Source organism: Aethalodelphis obliquidens, unplaced genomic scaffold, assembly GCF_003676395.1.
Source record: "Aethalodelphis obliquidens isolate GAN/ISIS:26980383/991018 unplaced genomic scaffold, ASM367639v1 scaffold50, whole genome shotgun sequence".
Lineage (NCBI taxonomy): Eukaryota > Metazoa > Chordata > Mammalia > Artiodactyla > Delphinidae > Aethalodelphis > Aethalodelphis obliquidens.
In genome coordinates, this window is record NW_020837994.1 from 2,848,165 (window position 1) to 2,871,576 (window position 23,412).

A 23,412-nucleotide genomic window follows, 5' to 3' on the forward strand; every position below is an offset into this window, starting at 1 on the left:
GCTATAATACTCTTTTATTAGAGGCAGTAAAATGTAGGATTAACAACATTGGAGTTAGACTACTTTCAAACCCCAGCTTAAAACTCAAAACATGTGACCTAGGGCAGGTGACAGAAATCTTGCTTTAGCTCTCTAATCTCCAGCACTGTGGTGAGTGTACACATGAACTGCTTACAACAATGCCTGGCACAGGGACTTCCCTGGTGGCCAGTGGTTAAGAATCGACCTGCCAATGCAGGGGACACGGGTTCGAGCCCTGGCCTGGGAAGATCCCACATGCCATGGAGCAACCAAGCCCGTGAGCCACAACTACTGAGCCTGCGCTCTAGAGCCCGTGCTCTGCAACAAGAGGAGCCATGACGATGAGAATCCCGCGCACCTCAACGAAGAGTAGCCCCCACTCGCTGCAAGTAGAGAAAGCCCATGCACAGCAACAAAGACCCAACACAGCCAGAGGAACAAACAAAAAAACAAAAACGAAAAAGAAAAAAAAATAATGATAGGTAGCATTTATTGAACACTTAGGAGACTATTTCAGTTTTCTGCCATACCCCTAGGCGTGAGTGCCAGCTCTCCTAGGGTTTGTGGCATGTAGGTGGAAAAGTCTGAGAAGTGTTATTTACCTCAGTTCTGTATATCTGGTGTCTAGTGATCTGCCTGATGCAGAGTTGAACCTCAGTAAAGGCTTGTGGAAAATCGCTCCTGCTCTCTGTGCTGGAACATCCTTTCTTCCCTCCCTGCCTGGTGAACTCTTATTGGTCCCTCAATACCCAGGCTAAATGTCACCTCCACTGTGAAATATGACTGTCTTCTCTGGCTCCCACAGTCCCTGGACTTCTTCAGACCTAGCACTAAGCCCCTTGATTTGGGGCTTCTGGCCTCTAGAGCTGTGAAAGAACAACTTTCAGTTGTTTTAAGCTAGGCAGTTTGTAGTAATTTGATACAGCAGCCTCAGGAAACTAATACAGCTTGGAAACAGACAAATGTTTTCTGTGAAATTCCACCAGATCTTGGAACCAGGTATTTGGGATTTCTCAATTACTCCCTTCTCAGCAAACACCTGACTGCATACCCTAGGCTCTAGCCATGAGGAACTACTCAACGTTTCAGAATAGGAGACGGTGTGACATACATCTTAGCCAGCTCTGGGATCAGATCCAAAGTGTCTTCAGGCTTCTGAATACCCTAGAAAGATAGTATGCTTACCTTTTATTAAAATATTTTTAGTGCAATTATTATATACCAGGTCCTGCACTGGGCACTATACTTAACATTAATTTACTTAATCCCCACAGCAACCTTGTTACTATTTTACAGATGGGAAAACTAAAGCTGAGAGAGGGAAACTGGCTTGCCTAGGAACATATAACTAGAAGGTGGCAGAGCCAAGATTCCAAAAGTTCCTGATTCCTGTTGTGTCTGACTCTGAAACACTGTGCTCTTTCTGCTAGGTCAGTCCAGGTGGTGGAGAAATTCAGTCTAAGGGGGAAAAAGGCAGATCATTATTCTTCAGAATGACTCAATGATATTTATTACAGAAGCAATTGCTATAAATGCTATCATTATGATCAAGGAGGTGTTCATGGAAGAAGTGGCATTGGAACTGTGCCTTCACTTCAAAAACACATGTCCTGATTCTCTGCGAGGCACCGGGAATCCAGAGATGAATCAGACAAGGTTCTTTTGCTTGAGAAATTCAGTGTGTAAGTTTGTGTGTTTGCAGGAGGGGTATGTGTGGCTGCACATGTGTGTTACAAACTTATTAAAAGACAGTAGAATGCAATAGAATAATCAGGAATGTAGTAGAGGCAAGTTTCCTAACTCAGGGTCCCAGAGTGTATCTGAGAAGCCTTTTGGGATCCCAACCCCAGATGAGATTTGATGGGTAAGTAAACATTAGTCAGGAGGAGAAAAGTAGCAAAGGCTTTTCAAGAACAGCATAAACACCCCACTCACAGAAGTGAAACAGTGTCCCGAGGTGCCTGGCTCAGCCTACCAGTTAGTGGAGTGTGAGGAGGGGCGGGGACTTGTGGGTTGGAACTGGTCGTGGGTGGAGCTGGCAGGACTGCCCGACAAGTTTCTGGTCTTGGTGCATCCTGCGTAGTGGTTTTCTGTCTAACCATAAAGTATTCCTTTTCAATCCTCACACGTTGACAAGAGTCCCTCAGGAAAAGACAACTACAGACCGGCCACCACGACCCAGCTGGCGCCAAATACATCCCCGCCCTCCTAGGGAGGCCGGTTACCATGGCAACTAGGTCAGGGCGGAAGTGGCTCCCAAAACTGACTCTCACTAATCAGGTGACTCTCCTGCCTTCTGCACGTGACACCACAGCCCAGGCGCAAGGTCTACCTAATCAGACTCCGCCCCTCTTTTCCTTTACTGACAACTGACAGCGACCTCGAGCAATGGTCCTTGCGGCTCCCCCAGGAGACCCCGCCCCGTGGTAGTGGAAGAACCAATTAGACTGGGAAAAAATGAAGCAACGCCCCAGGTTTTACCTCCCCTTGACAGACGCAATTTAGGCCATCCCTGGGTTCCTCCGCCCCCAGCCTGTTCCTGCCGGCGATAGACAGACCTTCTGCCCAATAGCGCGTCCGTTTTCTGTGATTGGGTCCCGCCCCCGTGGGAGCTGAACCAATGGGCAAGCCAGGTCTCAGCGAGTGGTGGGGGTTGCACTGCGGTAATATGGCTCTTCCTTAGCCAGCGGCGGTGGCCGGCGGTGGGGTAGAGCGGTTCTGCCTCCCGGGTGGCTGGTTTCTGGGCTTCAGAGGCTCAGCGGGTCGTGACTAGGCTGTGGTGGCGGATGCCGGAGGAGCGCCGGCCCCGCCGCTTGGCGGCTCCCGGGTCAAGATGAGCGCTTCAGCGTCGGTCGGGGGACCGGTCCCCCCGCCGCCCCCGGGCCCGGCCGCCGCGCTGCCTCCCGGTTCTGCCGCGCGGGCCCTGCATGTGGAGCTGCCGTCTCAGCAGGTAACCCCGCGGGCTCGCGGCGCTCGGGAGGGGCCGGGAGGAGGCCCATGAGGGGACCCCGTGGGCGGCGGGCTGACCCTGTACAGGCCGGGAGACCCTGAGAAGTGACTGGGAAGAACTCTGAGGACCGAGGAGGGCTGTCCAGAGGTCTTGGGAGGGTAGGAATCCAGGGATGGCCGAACCTCTGGGGGATCCTCGAGTCCCAGGAGACATCCCGTTACAGGAGATGGGCTGGGAAGAGGCGGGAAGGGACCCAGTGAAACTCCCTGGGGGCCCTCCTGTCCCACTCCGTAGGGAGCTGGGGATTCCCTGGCGCAGACCCTCCCCTTTATCCCTCTTGGGAAGGGACCCGGGGAAGCCCCGGTGTCCCAGGAGAGACGGGGGAAAGCGCTTTTCCTTTCTCAACTCACTGACTTGCTGACAAACCAATTGATACTCTGTGTTGCAGGCGAAGTGAGAAGTCTTTAGGGTTTCCAGCATTTACTTTTAATCTCTCCTTATTATGAAGTACTCCCTTAAACTCTCAAGCAAAATCCTTTGGGACTTTGGGTTTCCTTCCTAATTCTCCGACCCCCAAGGAACGCATTTTAGCAATTTGAGGGGGGGGGTCTACTGCATTCCATCAAATGAGTATCCGTGGAGGCACATTTGCTGTATATATTCATGTCTTCCCCCCATCCTTTAGCAAGGCATAAAGGGTTTCTTGGATCCAACTTGGATCCGTCCACATTGTAAGCGGATAATAAAGAGAGAACACCGAGTTTGGGGACCTGACAAAATTCTTTGTATCACCCACCTATCTGTAGAGTACTTCTTCTTTCCTTCTCTCCCTTGCCTTCTTGCTCTCCCCCAAGAGGAGACTTTGCAGGAACTTTAGCATTAAAGAGGCGGAAAGAAAGTACCTTTCATCTTCCCGCATCCACGAAGAGGACCTAAGAGAAACGGTCAGTCGTTGAGAATTCACCGTGTTGGGTTTGTGCCAAGTGCTCAGCTGGCTGGTAGTTGATTTAACCTCACAACTCTGGGAGGCAGCTGTTTTTATTAGCTCCATTTTGTAGTTCAAGAGACTGAGGCTTACGTTTGTAAAATCGCTTGGCCAAAGCCTTGCCATTAATGAGTGGTGGGGCGGGCTTTCAGAATCCAGCCTCTGACTGTAGCCTCAGCACGTGGTTGTTGTGCTGCAGACTTGAACAGTCTTTTCTCCACCATTTCCACACAGGACAGAGTTCTTTCCTACCCTTCCTCCAACTTCCCATCCCTGTCTTAGTACTTAGGAAAGAGTCAGATGGAAGAAAGCAGAGGCTGGGGGCAGAGGGGGGATGGGCAATGGGATGGATTTGAATACAGGAAAGTGTGGGGATGTGGGGACCCCTAAAGGGAAGGAGACTGGAGATCAGAGCTACAGTGGTGGCCATGGAGCTGAGTTGTTTGCAGAAGCAAGGGCTTTCTGTGTGGTAGAAGAGGATCTAAAAGACTGGGGTAGCATGGGCCCTGGTTTTGGGGCGCTGTTGGGAAGGGAGTTTGTCGAGGGTATGAGTTTGAGGGTACTGAAGTTTGGATTGTATTTGCAAGGTGCTGGGGGAGAGTGAAAGTCTGGTGGGGGAGACTAGCCTCTGGAGTGAGCATTAATGTGAATTTTCATGTGTGTGGCGGGAGGTGGACTGTGAGAGTGGATACTGGGAGAGGCAATGATGGACACTGTTACAGGCATCCTGGAGAAATCCTAAAGGAGTCAAGAGCCAAGAGGGGTTTAGTTTGGGAGAGCTTTGGGAAAGTGTGGGATTAGGAAAGAGAAAGCATCATTTGTTTCATAGAGCCTGTTCTCTGATAACAGTTCCCAGTTTAACATTGGGGGAAATAATCCAAACAAACTGTCCGTGGAATAAATCCAACTGCATTTGTAAGCGTTTGTCCAAGTTTTGGATTTGTGCCAAGGGATATATAGTGGCTTAAGTGTACGGCTGAATGCTCTGTGATCGCTGAGTATGGTATTTACAGCTTTCTGGGGGTGTCATCCTTCTTGAATTCTTGGAAGGCAGCCTGTATAACAAAAGCACTTTACTTTTGCTCTTGACATTAATTTCGCTTTCTGGGTCAAAATGCTCAAGTTTTTAGGGTATAAATATATACCATTTAAAAAAGTAAACATTTTTATTAAAGGGTTATCTGTATACAGTAAAGTATACCAATTATTAGTACACAGCTTGATGAATTGTCACAAAGCAAAGAAAGTTATGGAAGTACTACCCAGATTAAGAAGTACAAAATTATTACCGTCCCAGAAGTCCCCCTCATGTTCTCTCCCATCTCTACTTTTTCTTTGTCTCCAGAGGAACCACTATTCTGATTTCTAACATAAGAGAAAAGTTTTTGACTGTTCTTGAACTGTATATAAATGGAATCACGCAAAATGTATTCTTCTTTTGCTCAATATTGGTTATGAGAATCAGAGAATGTGTGTGTATAAAAACTTTTTTCTTTTAGCATTAATTTGTTGTCTTTTTTTTGCCTGTGGCTTTTGCAGAATTTCAAATGTTTGGATAAATTGGAAATCCAGTTAACTTTCTTTTGAATAACACTTTGAAAATTGTGTCACTTTAATAGATTCCATGCTATTTGATAAGATGTCAATATTTCTAAACAGGTAAACAAACCTTGTTGATTTAGGATTTCTACGATAAAGTTGATTATTTCAAAGCATAGATTCAGTGGTTTCTCCCCGCCACCTCCAGCCTGTTTCTAAGGTAGGGTTTTTCAACTTCAGCACTGTTGACATTTTGGGTGGGTAGGTGGGTCTGTAAGATGTTTTGTCACCTCCATGGCCTCTACTCACAGTATACAGCAGCACCATCTCAGGCCTGACAGTCAAAAATGTCTTTAGATGTTGCCAAATGTCTCTTAGGGGGCAAAATGACTTCTGGTTGAGAACCACAGTTCTAAGGTATATTTTTGTTTTAGGATAGAGAGTACCCCTGCTATTATTTACTCATTTATTCCAGTCTTCATTAAGTCCCATTGATTCTAGTGGCTGTATTGTTTAAAATATTAATTTACTGTATATTAGTTCCAAAAGTATTGGACTCCCCCTTACCCCCAATCTGCCTCCAGAAAAAGATTTATTTTGTTTTGGCTCAAAGAAAGCCCACAAAACTGTAAGACCTAACTTATTTTTCTTATTTTAATCCACTTTTCTTAAAGAAAAAATTCAGTTAACACTGCATAACTCCTGAACCTTTACATTTATGAGTGTTAACTACAGTCCATAATATTATAGCTACTTGATTATGTCAAATGGGACTACTACTTAATTTTGCCTCCTTTTGCTTCTGTAGGATTTTGCTTTACCTGTAATTAAAGCCTGAACTGGTCACACATTTTTTTGTTTTTTGTTTTTTTTTTTTTGCGGTACGCGGGCCTCTCACTGTTGTGGCCTCTCCCGTTGCGGAGCACAGGCTCCGGACGCGCAGGCTTAGCGGCCATGGCTCACAGGCCCAGCCGCTCCGCGACATGTGGGATCCTCCCGGACCGGGGCACGAACCCGTGTCCCCTGCATCGGCAGGCGGACTCTCAACCACTGCGCCACCAGGGAAGCCCTGGTCACACATTTTGAAGATTGTTTTTGCTCTTTAATTTTTGGTTGAGGTTTGTAATTAACTAGTGAATATAAGCTCATCTGAAGAATAACTTCCTTCACATTAGGCATTTTGAAATAAAAATTTGTGTTTTGTAGTTGAGGTATTTATTATGTCCTTAAAAGTTTTAGAGCATTTCTTTCCTTCCCAAAGGCTTCCTCCTTTGAGTATAACCTAACTACATTTCTCAGATACTCAGAGCTGGGGAGGCTTTTTAGTGATTTTTTAGTGACCCTTTTTGGGTCACTACATACATAAACACATAGTTTTGCATGCAGTTATAGTCCTAACCTAGTTTAATCACTTCCATTTAAAAAATTTTACAATTCATTATTATTTTTCTTAGACAGTTGTCATCAGTATACATACACCTGCCACATTTTTGTATAATAATGTTTAGTTATGTTTGTTTAACCCCCACTGGTAGACTTTTGGACTGTTTCCAGTTTTTCTGTGTTATTTTGTTGCAATGAATATCCATATACAGGTATCTTTGAAATCATTCACTCAAAGGATATTTACACGTACACATGTATACATATATACACATATACACACACACACATATAACCTACATACACATATACATATTTTTTGTTATTTAAATTTGTATTTCTTTAGTTATCAGTTATGTTTTAGTAGCTTCATTTATTGTATGCCAAACACTGTGCAAAGTATATGAACTCTATCCTTACACAACCCTACGAGTTTCAATATTTTTGCATAGATTTTTATAGCATTTTCATTTCTTTTGTGACTTGCTTGTTCATGTCCCTGGCATTAATTTTTCTGATTACTTGCTCATGTTTTTTATTCATTTAAAGAGCATTTTTCTTGTCTTTTTATGGGAGGAGGTAGGGAATATTAGTGCTGTTAACCTTTATCTCCCTTGAATTTTTAAAAATAGACTTTGTTTTTTATTTTATTTTATTTTTCCTTTTGGCTGTGCACACAGCTTGTGGGATATTAATTCCCCAACCAGGGATTGAACCCGGGCCCCCAGCAGCGAAAGCACAGAGTCCTAACCACTGGACCGCCAGGGAATTCCCTAGACTTTAATTTTTAGAACAATTTTAGATTTACAGACAAATTGAGAGGATAGTACAGAAAGTTCCCATATACTCTATACCCATTTTCCCCTATTTTTAACATCTTCGTTAGTATGGTACATTTGTTACAATTGATGAATCAGTACTGATACATTATTATTAACTAAAGTCTATATTTTATTCAGATTTCCTTCATTTAAAAAATTGTGGTAAGATATACATAATATAAAATTTGCCATTTTAAATCATTTTTAAGTATAATTCAGTGGCATTAGGTACATCCTCAATGTTGTGCAACCATCATTACTATCCATTTCTGGAATTTTTCATCATCTCAAACAGAAACCATACTCATTAAACAACTCCCCATTCTTCCTTCCCCCAGCTCCTGGTAAACTCTGTTCTACTTTATGTCTCTATGACTTTGCTTATTCTACCTTCTTCTTATAAGGGAATCATACAATATTTGCCCTTTTGTGTCTGGCTTATTTCATTCAACATAATGTTTTCAACATTCATCCATGTTGTAGCATGTATCAGACTTTCATTTCTTTTTAAGGCTGAATAATATTCCATTGTGTTTATATACTACATTTTGTTTGTTCATTCATCTGTTGATGGATCCTTAGTGTTTACGTAATATACTTTTTCAGGATCCCATTGTGCACATCACGTTATATTTTGTTCACCTATCTCCTTAACCTCCTCTTGGTCGTAACAGTTCCTCAGACTTTCCTTCTTTTTGATGACCTTTATCGTTTTGAGTACTTCTCAGGTATTCTGTAGGATGTCCCTCTATTGGAATTTGTCTGGTGTTTTTGTTTTTTTCCTGATGATTAGATTGGGGTTATGGGTTTTTGGGAGAAAGGCTGGAGAAGTAAAGTGCCATTTTCATCCTGTCATATCAAGTGTGCATACTGTTAACATGACTTATCACTATTGATGTTAACCTTCATCATCACCAGTGCAGTTGTGTTTGTCAGGTTCCTCTGCTGTAAGGTTACTTTCTCCCGCTCATCCCTCCATCCCTCCTTCCTCTTTGGGAGGAAGTTGCTTTGTACAGTCCACACTGAAGGAGTGGGGATTGATACTCCCCCTCCTTGAGGGCAGAGTATCTACATAAATTACTTGGAATTCTTCTGCATAGGAGAGTTCTATCAGTAACCACTTCCTTTTACAGATGAGGAATCTAAGGTCTGGGTAACTTTCTCAAAGTCACAAAGGGTGTCATCACAGGGACTGCAGTTTAGGTCTTTGATTCCCACTTTCCATAGATACCTATTCTTTTCAGAGTCTGGTGAAAAACAAAAGCTTTAAGTTATCTCAAGGTTTGAGACCATCACGCTTTTTATTTTATTTCCCACAGCACCTTTACATAGCACTGTGCTGATTACGTAGTAGGAACTCAGTACGTTTTTTGTTTTAAAATTTTATTTGTATATGGATCATTCCTTTGAAGAACTTAACAGCCTAAAGAGAGGAAGGAAATGGGATTGAAACACATATAAGAAAAAAATGGTAGAAGCACAAAAGCTTTCTAAAACTTAATTTAGCTGTATAGGATATATATTTTTCCTTTACATGTTTCTGTTTATTAGATGTCTTACTTCTGTCAGTCTGATTTAATCATCTTTTTATTATGTGTTTAAAAGATTTGTTTTGTTGGCAAGGCCACTGAAGGCAGAGAGAAGGCCGTATCTTATTGGAAACATGTGCCCCGTGCAATGTTATGTATATTTATTCCTTCCACAAATATTTGTTGAGCCCCTTCCTTGTGACTCTAATAAGAAAATAGTGTATAGCTGTGTTGTATAGCTATACAGTAAAATGATAGCAATTTTTGAGCTGTTTTGGTTCTTGTAAACAAATCGGTGTGAGGAAGCTTCAGAAACAAAGAAGATATCAGCATCCTAAAATCATTATTTTTACGTGATAAAATGCCATTAGGAATTTAAGGTTTTTCAATTTTTGTGTGTGTGTGTGAAAATGTTTAGTTTTCCTTTGAAAGGAAAAGCTATGTTCTTATTCAGTGTTAACTTTAAAATTTCTCTACTGGGTCACAATTCTTAACTTTGCGGCAGAAAATTCAGAAGTGAAACCGACTGGAAATAGAGCCAGAGAAGAATTGAAACTAGTAAGTTAGGCCTGAGTGAGTAGTAAAATGAAAAAAAAAAGAATTAGGTTTTCATATTTTCCAAATGTATATTTTTGATAATCTGTGTATTTTCATCAGTAGACATATTACTACTGGGGGAAAAAATACTTGTCATTTTTAATGTGCTTGAATGAGTGCAGATACAAACTAGGGATGTTTTAGAAAAATTAGACAGATCTATATTAAGAGAGGGGTTGAAACATTTTTAGGTTTTATACTTTGTTTTAGGTTTAATGGCATCAGTAACTTCTCAGTTAAAGTTTTTAAATGTCTTGTATCTTAGGAGTTGTGTTCTTAGATTATACATGTAGAGGAGCACGTGGAGAATGGAAACTTGACATTGGAATTTTTTCCAAAACCTATTTCATAGTATACTTTTTTGGTTTAATATTATATACCCTTGTTTTCCATCTTATTTTAAGATGGAAGCATGAATTTTGAATCATAGAATTTTATAGATGCAAATTCTGAAGCCCTCAGAGGTGAAACTATTCTCCTGGCCAGAGACTTGGTCCCTCTGTTTATTTCCACCCTCAGGGAGTCAGTAAAGAGTATTAATTTAACAAATGTGAATTGAGTGCCCTGCTCTTCCTGCTGGTGGCAAAGACCTGACCAGATCCTGCGTCTCTCATGAGCATTTATTTCACTGTGCTTGGCTTGGAGTTTTGAGAATTTGTTTCTTAAACTTATCTCTGGGCTTTGACACATTATCCCTACAACTTTGGGGATTTTAGGCTAGAATTAAAATGTAGGAGAGACTGTATTTTAAACTTCTCTTTTCAGGCTGAGCTGTCAGACTCCATCCCCTTTCCGCCTGTTATGGTATGTATTAGTGAAACTTTGGAATGTCCCTGTGTAATGTGAGTGATCAGTCTTCCTGTTTTGTTCCTGTCTATCCTTTTTTGAATATCCCACTTAAGAAGTCCTGATTCTTTACCGCTTCACATTTCTGAAACAGCAGCCATCTGGTGATTGTGGGGTTTTTGATGTGAGGAATTTTATTTGTGTAATGTTTGATGCTGATTGCCATAGATGTCATTTACTAGTAATGTTATCAGTCATTGAAAAACTGGAGTCAAGTGCATTTATTGGTTGAGAAGCTGAGAAAGCTGAGTATTAGAACCCAGCAATTAGGAATCTCTGTTTGCTGGTCCACTGAAATATCTGGTACTTTTTCCCCACCATGGTTTTTAGAATGTCCTACAAGATGCAGTCAGGCTTTTTTGAAAATAATGAGGAAAACAAGGAAGCTGAAACTGACAGCTGCCTTTGGCTTTTGTCAGTAGATTCCTGGGTAAGAAAAAAAGAGAAGATACAAATGAGTGAAAGTGGAAATCAGACTTTTATGGTCTATTTTTTTCCTGGAAAAACTTGGATCTCTTTTAACATAACTATATTTTTTTGACTAAGGGCTTAACTGTGAGCTACATGTGTTCATGTTAACCTATGTCAAAACTAGTTCTAAGTGCAGAAGTGGAAGAAACTGACTGAGTAATCCGTTTATTCAACAGATATTTATAAAGTACCTCCTTTGATTTATGTTAAGCACAGGATTAGCAACTTTATGTCTTGTTTCCTCCAACCTACTTAAGTCTTTCAGAGGATATGAATTATTTCCCGTCACAATTCCAGTCTTTTTTTTTTGTATAAGAGCTAATACAGGAAAACTACACTTTATTTTTTTAACACAACATGAACCTAATTTAGGAGTATGAAAAAGCTGTGTTTTTAGTCTCGCGGCATGTGGGATCTTAGTTCCCCGACCAGGGATTGAACATGTGACCCCTGCAAAGGAAGTTTGGAGTCTTAACCACTGGACCACCAGGGAAGTCCCTAAAATATTAATATAAGGGTATATATGAAAAGCAGCAACATGGGAAGGACTTTCTAATTTTTCAATCTGAAAATAGATCAGAAAGCAAGATAGGCAGGTAGGCTGCAGGGTGCTCATTTCAGGTATCGGATATTTTACAGGACTGTACTCATTACAGGATGGAGTTGGTCCCATCACAGAACTGTACATATAGTAGGTATTTCAAGCTTGTTTTAATGAATTGACTAAATGGAGTTTTTCCTACATGCAAGGTATTTAATATAAATATAAAAATAAAGAACAGTTGTCCCAGTGCCCTTGACTGACTGGTTTACATTTGATATTCCTTTATTTCTACCAAAAGAAATCAGTCTGATTATTATATGGGGACACTAGAATTGCAGAATTTCTTAATTGTACATTAGCTGCATTTTTGATATTTTATAAACTTGGATGTTTTAAAACTACCTGCAAATTACTAAAAATCGTTGCGCACTATTACTACCTTGTATTTTCAAGAATAGGTTACCTTATCAATGCCCTCTTCAATGAGCTAGCAAAATATACAGTGCATTTTAGATATTATATCAAAAATAAAGACAAAATAAGTTGGTACTTAGAAGTAAACATAAAATCTGTTAAAAAATGGAAAAATTTAATTAATTGATACTAAATTTCTGATGTGTACCAAATACTGCGTTAGACTCTGGTGTACTTCTTTCTCTAACTTCTCTTATTGTTGGAGTACCAGAATATCTTTGAATACGGTTTTATAATTTCTTAAAAGCAAATAATTTTTTCTTTTCTTTTTTTTTTCCTTTAATATTTATTTATTTGGTTGTGCCAGGTCTAAGCTGTGGCACGTGGTGGGCTCCTTAGTTGTGGCATGCGAACTCTTAGTTGTGGCATGCATGTGGGATCTAGTTCCCTGACCAGGGATCAAACCCGGGCCTCCTGCATTGGGAGCGCGGAGTCTTAACCGCTGCACCACTAGGGAAGTCTCTGTCCCTGACATTTTCATTCCACAAATATTGTGCTCAACTCTGTTCTACACTATCATTTGTTTAACAGTTTGTGGTTTTTTTTGCATTTCTACCATGTATACCACAGTGGTGAAGAATATGTTTTCTAGAGCCTGATGCTTGGGTTCAAATCCGGTTCCATTATTTCCTAGTTGGCAGTCTGGAAGTTACTTAATCTCCCTATGTCTCAGGGAGGCTCAGATCAAATGGGCATTATAGCACCTACCTTGTAGGGTTGTTGAAAGAATTATGTGGATCATAAATTTGCCTAAAAAGGTGCTTGGTACATAGTAACTGCTCAATGCTCACTAAATGTCTGCTCTTGCTACTATCATTACTACTACTACTGCTGCAGTTTGTCAGGCTCCGAGGATACGATAAATAAGGCACTGTCCTTGCCCTGGAGGGATTTATAATCTAATGGTTAAGGCAGCTATGTCAGCAGACCATTTTAGTGTAATATAAGAGATGGTTTGAACTAAATACTGAGGTGGGAAAGAGAAGGAAAAGCATTCTAGCAGAGGGACCAGCTTGAGCAAAAAGGTAAGTAGGTGTAAAAGCAAATGGCAGATAATTATGTGAGGCTGGAGTTTAAGGATCTTGGAGGAGGATGGTGGAAACAAACGAGCTGGAGGAGTATAGTTTGGGATTAGATTATGGAGGGCCATGTGTGCCATGGTTTGGAATTTGGACGTTATCCTGGAGGTAGAGGGGAGGACTGTCTTTTTTTTTTAATAGACTTGATTTTTTAGGGCAATTTTAAGTTCATAGCAAAATTGAGCAGAAGGTACAGAGATTTTCCAAGTACTTTCTGCCCCTGTACGTACATAGCCTCCCCCATTAGCAGCACCCCACACCACAGTCATACGTTTGTTACAGTTGATGAACTACGCTGACACATCATCATCAGCCAGAGTTCACAGTTTACATTAGGGTTTACTCTTGGTGTTATACATTCTCTGGTTTTGAACATATGTATGATGACATGTGTTCACCAATATAGTATCACGCAGAGTAGCATCACTGCCCTAAAAATGCCTTGCGCTACACCTACACCATGCGCTACATCTACAGCTCCCTCCCCACTAGCCATGGATGAAAATTGTTCCACATCCTTGTTAGCGTTCGGTGTGGTCAGTATTCTGGATTTTGGCTATTTTAATAGGTGTGTAGTGGTATCTTGTTTGTTTTAGTTTGCATTTCCCTAATGAAAAATGATGTGGAACATCTTTTCATATGCTTATTTGCTGTCTGTATATCTTATTTGGTGAGGTGTCTGTTAAGGTCTTTGGCCCATTTTTCAATCAGGTGGTTTTGTTTTTCTGTTGTTGAGTTAAGAGTTCTTTGTATATTTTAGGTAACAGTCCTTTGTCAGATGTGTTTTTTGCATATATTTTCCCCCATGGCTTGTTTTCTCATTCTCTTGACATTGTCTTTCAGAGAGCAGAAGTTTTAAATTTTAACGAAGTCTAGTTTATCAATTATTTCTTTCATGGAGAGTGTGTTTGCTGTTGTATCTAAAAAGTAGTTGCCATTCCCAAGGTCACCTAGATTTCTTCTATGAATTTTATAGTTTCGCGTTTTTACATTTAGGTCTGTGGTCCATTTTGAGTTGGGTTTTGTGAAGGGGTAAGGTTTGTGTCTAGATTCTTCTTTTGTGTGTGGAGGTCCAGTTGTTCCAGCACCATTTGTTGAAAGACTATCTTTGCTCTACACCTACACCTTGCGCTACATCTACAACTTCCTCCCCACCAGGAGTGAATGAAAATTGCTCCACATCCTTGTTAGCATTTGGTGTTGTCAGTATTCTGGATTTTGGCTATTTTAATAGGTGTGTAGTATTGCCTTTGCTCCTCTGTCAAAGATCAGTTGACTATACTTATGTGGTATAAGTTTCTGAGCTCTCTATTCTGTTCCTTTGATTTACTTGTTTATTCCGTTTGTCAGTATCCACAGAATAGCTTGCTGGAATTTTGATAGGGATTGCACTGAATCTATAGATTAAGTTGGAAGGAATTGACATCTTAACAATATTGCATCTTCCTATCCATGAATATGGATTTTCTCCATTTATTTAGTTCTTCTTTGATATCTTTCATTAGAGTTGTATAGTTTTCCTCATGTAGATCTTGTTCATATTTATACCTAAGGATTTCATTTTGGGGGAGTATAATGTAAACGATATTATGTTTTTAAATGCAAATTCCCTTTGTTCATTGCTGGTATATAGGAAAGCAATGGGCTTTTGTAAATTTACCTCGTACCCTGCAACCTTGCGATAATTGCTTAGTTACAGGAGTTTGTGGTTGATTTTCTCAGATTTTCTACATAGATGATCATGTTATCTGTTGAACAAAGACAGTTTTATTTCTTCCTTCTCAATCTCTATACCTTTTTTTTTTTTTTTTTTTGGCGGTCTCTCACTGTTGTGGCCTCTCCCGTTGCGGAGCACAGGCTCTGGACGCACAGACTCAGTGGCCATGGCTCACAGGGCCCAGCTGCTCTGCGGCATGTGGGATCTTCCCGGACAGGGGCACGAACCCGTGTCCCCTGCATCGGCAGGCGGACTCTCAATCACTGCGCCACCAGGGAAGCCCAATCTCTATACCTTTTATACCTTTTCTTGTCTTATTGCTAGTACAAGCTAGTACTTGTTTTTCTTTTCTTTTTTAAACTTTTTGTTTAGAAAGAATTACAAGCTTATTGAAAAATTGCAAAAATAAAACTTGTACAAGAATACCTTTCTACCCTTTACCCAGGGTCATCTATTGTTAACATTCCATTTGCCTTGTCATTTGCAAGCTATCTCTTCCTAGGTCTATACAGATATAGATAAGTTTTTTTTGTGTGTGAATCATTTGAAGTTAAGTTACATACATCCTGACCTTTTATCCTTAAATACTTGAGTATGTATTTCCTAGAAGAGGTATGTTCTCTTTTATATCTGCAGTATAGTTATCAGTTTCAGTAAATTAACATTGATATAATGCTTTTATCTAATCTGTGGTTCACAATCTGTCAGTTGATCCCATAATGTCCTTTATAGAACATTTCTTTTCTCCAGTTCGTGATCCATTCTAGAGTCAGGTATTGCATTTAGTGGTTTTATCTCTTCTTTAAGGTAGAACATTTCTGCAGCTTTTCTTTGTCTCTTTTTTTAAGGTCAGTGTCATTATACAGATAGACCCCTTCCTCCCTTTTTGAAATAGACTATTCTTCATTTTCTGTTTATCTGATATTTCCTCATGATTAGATTCAGATTATGCATTCTCTCAATTGGAATTTCTTTTTCTTTTTTTTCATTTTTTTGGCCATGCCGCATGGCACGTGGGATCTTAGTTCCCCAACCAGGGGTTGAACCCGCACCCCCTGCATTGGAAGCTTGGAGTCTTAACCACTGGAACACCAGGGAAGTCCCTTCAATTGGAATTTCATGTGTGGTGATGCGTCCTTCATAGGGTATCACTTCTGGAGGCACATGATGTCCATTTGTCCCTTACTGGTGATGTTTATTTTGGTCACTCGGTCAAGATGTTATCTGATTTCTCAACTATATAACTCTGTATGTGTGTGTCTGCCCTTGAAACTAACTAATAAACAGTCTGTAGGGAGACACTTTGAGATCATGAATATATCCTGCTTCCCCCGCTGCACCCCCGCCCCAGATTTATCATCCATTGATGATTTTTTTTTTAATTATTTATTTGGCTGCGCTGGATCTTAGTTGTGGCACACGGGATCTTTAGTTGCGTCATACGAACACTTAGTTGCGGCGTGTGGGATCTAGTTCCCCAACCAGGGATGAACCTGGGCCCCTGCATTGGGAGTGTGGAGTCTGAGCCACTGGACTACGAGGGAAGTCCCCATTGATGATTTTTGTCTGAGGTAATCTTGGCTATCATTGTGGTAAAATTATGATTTCCAAGCTCTTAACACTCCCTCCACATTTATCAGTCTGCCCTTGGCATTGTACTGTGAGAGTAGGAAGATAGTTTTGAGAAGAGACTGGCGGTGAGAAGAGTCATTGAGAAGGTGGTGGGGAGAAGGCTGCTGATGAAGTTTCTAAATAAGGGGAGACTGAGGCCTAAGCTGTGAGGCAGTGTGAGATATTCATTCATTCATCATTCCTTTATTCCTTCAGCAAACATTTATTGAATATCCATGTGGCTGTGCTTGGGATAAATAGATGGTTTTGGTTCTTAAGGAGTTTATAGTCACTGGAGGCTACAGAAAGGCCGAGAGTGGTGACAAAATAGAAGTGCTATTAAGAGGTATATATAAAATATAACTTTAATGTGTATGTTAAATATGACATATACATAAGGCTGCTGTCTTATGGCACTGTGAAATATCTAATCTTGTCCATGGTTTACTCATTGGTTCACCCATCAAACACTTACTGAGTATCTACTTTGTGTCAGGTGCTAAGTGCTACGGTTAAAAAGAGGAATGAAACTTGGTTTCTTTATTTAAGGCTCACCCCTCTTTTGGGGGTACACAGCCATATAAACATAGTTGATAAAGCATGATTGTGAGCATGATTGTGGTAAGTACTGTGATGGTGGCATGTATATAGCATAGTCATGGCACAGAGGGGAGAAGTTATCATCTTGGTTTAGGGTAGTGGATGGGGCAGGGTGGTCAGGAAGGATGTCTCAAAAGTGGAGATTCTGAGTTGGGTCATGAGGAATGATTTGACATTTGTCTGCTTAATTGTAGGTACTCATTTTAGTCCAACTTTGTGATTACCATTTGCTGTCATATTTTCCTCCAGTCAAGATTCTTGGCTCATTTTCACACACTACTGCAGAAATATCCTTTAAAAATGATTCATGAATGAATTTTCCACTCTTACCCTTTTATCTTTTGTCATGCTGCCTTGTGTCTTTAAAACCATTCTCATAGTATTTTTAGCCACAGTAGTTAGAACCATCTCCCCCACTTAACAGTGAGAGAATCAAGGCCCAGAAAAGAACAATGAATACCCAGCTATTTTGGTTCTAAATTTGGAGCTTTTCCCACTATCTTAGTCTGTTTGCTTCTTGGATTTAAAGCACAGTTTTCCAGTTTCACCTTTGTCTCTACCTTCACAAACCCGTATAGCTCCGGTTAGGTGGATAGATTTTGAACCTACGGGTAAACTGACCACTAAAAGCTGAGGCAACCTGTAGGGTAATAATTGTTACATTATTGAACTACCTTATGCGCTAGCACTGTGTCTAAGTGCTTTGCAGTTCTTCCCTTTACTCTTCATTCGTTGCAACTCTGTGAGGTAGAAGCTGTTATTAGCTCCATTTTACAGATGAGGTGTCTGAAGGTTAGGGAGATTAGTTACATACCCAAGGGAAATAGCAGAGCTGGGACTCAAACCTAAGTTGGCTAAGTTTATACCACAACACAAAACCAATGTTTGGTATAACTGGAATAAATAGCTCACAATCTGATTTTGTTCTGAAGCACATGCCCTTTGTTTTTTCTCAGGTTGATTTAATTGAACTCAGTTTGTAGCTGGGAGTCTCTGGAACTGTTTACCCTAGTGCTGCAGTGTACTGGCTGTTGCACAGGAGTTAGTCCTCATGTTGTGGGTGGCTTAATCTGCCTCTTCATCTATTTCTTTCGTGGCTGAGCATCTATAAAAGTCCCATATTATTGGCTCTTAAAAAAGTCAAAAATTCTTGGTGCAGATGTGGAAATGGGGCAGAGACCAGGGCTCTTAATTTTATTGAATTTATGTAGGAGAGGTAGTCAGAGGTATTTAGTCTTCTATTTCATTGTGTAGTTCCTGGCACATCATGGGTACTCCAAAAATGTTGAAATACTTTGGTTTGTTAAGGTACAATGTATAGGAGAGAATTATGAAGACATGAGGATGTTTGTGAATGTTGCGAGCTTATTGCGACAGATTGGGATTGAAGATGGTACTGGAAAGTAGATTTAGGGCCTTTGGATTTATTTAGTAAAGCTTGATTGTAGTGGGAGGACCTTATTAGATAAAGGCAACCTGGGTATTTCTGGGGCAAAGAGAAGGCGGGGGGTAATGGGAAAGAAATAATGGAAATGAAGACACAAAGATTCTAATTTTGCTAATCTTGGTAGGTTTTAAAAATAGAGTCTCCCTGAAATCAGTATGTTAACATTTAATGCATAATGGGGAATATCCTGGTGGTCCAGTGGTTAGGACTCTGTGCTTCCACTGCAGGGGGCACGGATTCAATCCTTGGTCAGGGAACTAAGATCCAGCAATGCCATGCGGCTTAGCAGGGCCCCCCACCATCCCTACCCCCGCAAGCAGCCAAATGCATAATGGCTTGTACTTGTTTAAGGAATTGTTTAGAGATTACTATTTGTGAGCTCTTGTTTGCAGAAGAGGAAGTTGATATGTGTATAAGAGAAGAAAGCTGGTTTTTACAGTATAAACAACAATAGCTTTAGGGAAATGAATGAAGAGTGTGGAGAGGAAGAAACATATGCCAGAGATAACTGTGAAGAAAGGATTGATGGGCTGGGTGGTTGATTAGAAATGGGAGTAGGGGCATGGGACATCTGCCAGGCAAAGATGTCTCAAAGGCTTTGAAACAGGGTATCTGGAAAGCAAATACATGGTGTACATGCACACATGTACACATAGCCTAGGAGATCAGGCCTGGGTGCAAACCTTGATTTTGCTGCTTACTAACAGTGTAAACATGGGTAGCTCCATTTACTTAGGACCTCAATTTTATTATCTAAAAAATGAGTAAAATGGCTTAGACTAGTGCTTATTAAACTCAAAATGTACACACAAATTACCTGGGGATCTTGTTAAAATGTAGATTCTGATTGAGTAAGGTCTGTAGTGGGACCTGAGAATCTGCATTTCCAACCGGTTCCCAGGTGATACTGAGTAGCAAAGGCTTAGATGACTTTCAAGATCCTTTTCAGTTCTGTAATTCTATAATTCTCTTTATTGAATGTTTGTCATTTGGAGATCTGTTATACTCTTGTGACTTTATTACCTCTATTTAGATAGATGAATTCTAAATCTGTCTCTTTACTTCAGATTAGAAATGCCTAAACCAATTCGTCATTTTACACTAACCACATCCCTTTCTTGACATCCCTATTTCTGTTAATACCTTATATTTGTAAAATACTTTACAGTTTCTCAGAGAGCTTTTATGTCCATTATTTCATTTGATCCTTAAAATAACCCACAGAGGTAAGCATGCAGGAAATATCTCTGTTTTATGGAAAGGAAAACAGGCTCAGAGAGACTGAGTGGTTTGCCCACTAGTGAGTGGTTAGAACCACCCTTGAGTTCAGGATTATTGACTCTCTTACCACTATGTCACACTGCTTCTGGTAATGACTATCACAGATACCTGGGCTTAAGGGTTGGTTGCCATCTCTGTTTTTTTAAATATGTAAATTTAGTTTTATTTTAAAAGATAGGTAATATATTCATGTGGATCACAATTCAAAGGTTAACATAAATGCAGAAGTGGAATTTCTGGGTCAAAGAATCTATGCACTTGTAATTGTGGTAGGTATTGCCACATTGCCATCTTAGAGGTTTTACCAATTATACTTTTTTCAGGGAAGTGTCTGTTTTGCCACTGCCTGCCTCTGAATATGTTATCAGACTTTGTGATCTGTGCCAATTTTAGTGTAGTTTTAAGTTGCATTTCTCTTATGAGTGAGGTTGAGAGTCTTTTCTTATTTAAGTGCTATTTGTATTTTCTGTGAATTAATCTGTTAATATTCTTTGTCGGTTTTTCTGTTGGGTGGTTGAACTTTTTGTTCTATGAACTCTTTATTTTATTTTTGGCTGCGCCTCATGGCTTGTGGGATCTTAGTTCCCCGACCAGGGATTGAACCTGGGCTCCTGGCAGTGAAAGCGCCGAATCCTAACCACGGACCACCAGGGAATTCCCATATGAACTCTTTATGTTTTAGTGAAATTGTCTTTGTTATATGAATTAAAATCTTTTTGTTAGGTTTTTTCCTTTGATTTTATATATGCTAGTTTTTGTCATGCATAATTTAAAAACATTTTATATAGTAAATTTTATTGATTTTTTTTTTCTTTCTTTTTATAGCTTCAGAGTTTTATGTCATTCTTAGACCTTTGAGGTTATAAAATAATTCTTCATGGTTTCTTTTGATACTTTTATGCTTTAATTATTTACATTTGAATATTTTTAAACCATCTGGGATTTGATATAGGGTATAGGATGTTTCTTGTATATATACATATTTCTTTTCTTTCCTTCCCTTTCCCTTTCCTGTTGGCTACTCTATTGCCCTAACACCTTTATTGATTAGTTCTTATATTTCTAGAGGTCCTTTAACTCCTTTATTTCTTTTATCAATCTTCTCTTTGTCCTCAACCATATCCGTTATCTGGTTAGTCTCCCCATTAAGCCCATTTTTGTCTTTGTGCTCCCATATAGTCTCATCCTTTCTTTCTGTTCTTATTGATATTACTTTAAAACTTTTTTTATTATGGAAATTTCAATGCATAAAGAAATATAATGTATATTTTATATATAAATGTGTGTTGAAATGCATACATACAGGGTGGGATGTAATAAACTCCCAGGTACCTATTACCTGTTATTGGTAATAACTATCAATAACTATCACCTCATGGTAGATCTTATTTTATCTATATACCTAACTAACAATACTTGTCCTCCCTCCCTCACCCCAATTATTTTGAAGCAAATTACAGGCATGATACTACTTTTAACACTTGGACCATTGAAGCTGTCTTCTGTCTTGCAGTTTTTATCCTCCAGGTCATCCTGTGTAATTCTGTGTCTTTCTTCTGTCTTACGTTTCTAAAATAACAGTTCTTTAATTAAGCGGTCTTTGAAAGTATATGTTGGATACTTTTACCTCAAACTGGCTTTTTCATGTGCCCAAACTCCGGTTCTTTAGAAAGATTACATACTCTGAAACTAGGGAATGCCATGTTTGTATCCCCACAGTTCTAGCATAGTCTGTAAAGGAAATAACAGCAAGTAAAATAGAAGAAAGGGGAATGAGAGAGGGAGGATGAGAGAGACATACATGGAGAACAATACTGGATCTGTCACTACAAAGGCCTGTTTCTTAGACCAGCACTACCCAGGGGAAACATGGGAGAAAAAGGACAAGTTTGGACTTCCTACCAAGATTGGGGTGAATAGGGTAGAGATTAAAAAAAAAACCCCAAAACCAAAAAAACCCAGAGCCAAAATGTATAAGAAATGCAGGAAGTTCAGAGACATAGATAATTTTGTCTTTTCTTGTGGAGAAGCCTGTTAGTGCATAGTAAATGACTGAATTAAATTCTAGGACTTACTTGAACTTGAGTGAGAGGAGAGTTAATGTCAAAATAAGCGCTTTCGTTCCAAGGTTGTGTAATTTGTGTCAGAGAAAGTTCTCAGTTAGGAACAGGAGCTATAAAGTTTTTATGAGAGATCAGAGTTGGTGGTTTGTTTGTTTAAATCTGTAACATTGGGTGTTGGCACCATCTGCTTTCTATCCAGCAGCATCTAGTTTTAAAGCATTTCTGTGTTCTTCAAAAGTTTTCACAGTGAGTCTTTCAGCTGGGATCAAGAGATTAGAAAAAATAGGTGATTGAGACTGCTATAATGTAGAAGGGGCTTTTATATTTTCTTAAAAAGATTGACCTAATTTATCAAGCTTAAATTCTTGATTTGGTAATTCAACATTTTTACCTTCCATGGAAATGTGGAAAACTAATTTTCTCCCAGGTTTGCTTTTGTTGTCCCTCAAAAAAGTGTATCAAAGTAGCAGTAATCTGACTTAACCTGGGCCTTAATTCTTCCATGCCAGTTAGCCTGGCCCCAGGCTGAGAATAAATGGCTGACCTGAAAAAAAAAATGAACTGGAAATAGGAAAGGGGAACGGTATTCAGAACAAGTTTGACTACATTTCCAAATCAAATGCTACTTTAAAACTTCTCATAACTCAGTGAGTATCTACATTAGGGGTCAGCAAACTGTGGCCAACGGTCACCGGTTTTTTATAACAACTGATGAAATAAGAAAGGTTTTGACATCGTTAAAGGATTACAGACAAACAAACAAAAACCCAAAGAATTTGCGGAGACAGGATGCATCCTGAAAATCTTGAAATATTTACTTTCTGTTCCTTTTAGAACAACTCACGATCTACATCATTCAGGGTATATAGTAGTATTTATTTATGTGGACATTTAAAATTTCTTGTTCTTTTGTTTGTGTTTCATATTAGCACTTTGTTTTTGTAAGGCTTATGCAATTTTCCATTGTGTGAATATACCACAGTTTGAGTGGTTATTCAGTTTTTGCTTTTATAGCCCATATTTGCACACATTTTTGTGATTTGTGGAATTTCTTGGTCAAATATTATGTGCATTTTAAAATTTGATAATTGTTGCTAAATCACCGTCCTTCCAAAATGGACCATTTTATATTTTCTCCAACATTATTTTCCTTACTAGCATCAACCCTGACAGAGACTAAAATGGTTTGGTTAATCAGATAGATCTTTTTGTTTTCTATTGCTGAGTAACAAACAAAAAACTTAGTGGCTTAAAACATCATCATTTATTTTGCTCATGAATATGCAGTTTGGTTCGGGCTTGGTGGGAACAACTTGTCTGTGCTTTACTTGATGTCATTTCTGGCGTCTCAGAGGCTGGGTACTGAAATGGTCACTTGCGTGTCTGGTTATAGCTGGGGTCTCTCAGCTGGGGCTGAGGAGAACACCTGCAAAGTCTTTTCCACTTGGCTGCTG

The 23,412-nt window shown here is 39.8% G+C and overlaps 1 protein-coding gene across 1 annotated transcript in view; it reads left to right on the forward strand.

The window, feature by feature from the left end:
• The first annotated feature begins 2,647 nt into the window (after positions 1-2,647).
• Positions 2,648-23,412, forward strand: part of UVRAG (UV radiation resistance associated) — a 318,729-nt gene continuing 297,964 nt past the window's right edge. The window contains exon 1 of the mRNA XM_027083424.1: positions 2,648-2,971. Coding sequence (XP_026939225.1) covers positions 2,855-2,971 — 117 coding nt within the window. The 5' untranslated portion in view covers positions 2,648-2,854. The remainder of the gene's footprint in view (positions 2,972-23,412) is intronic.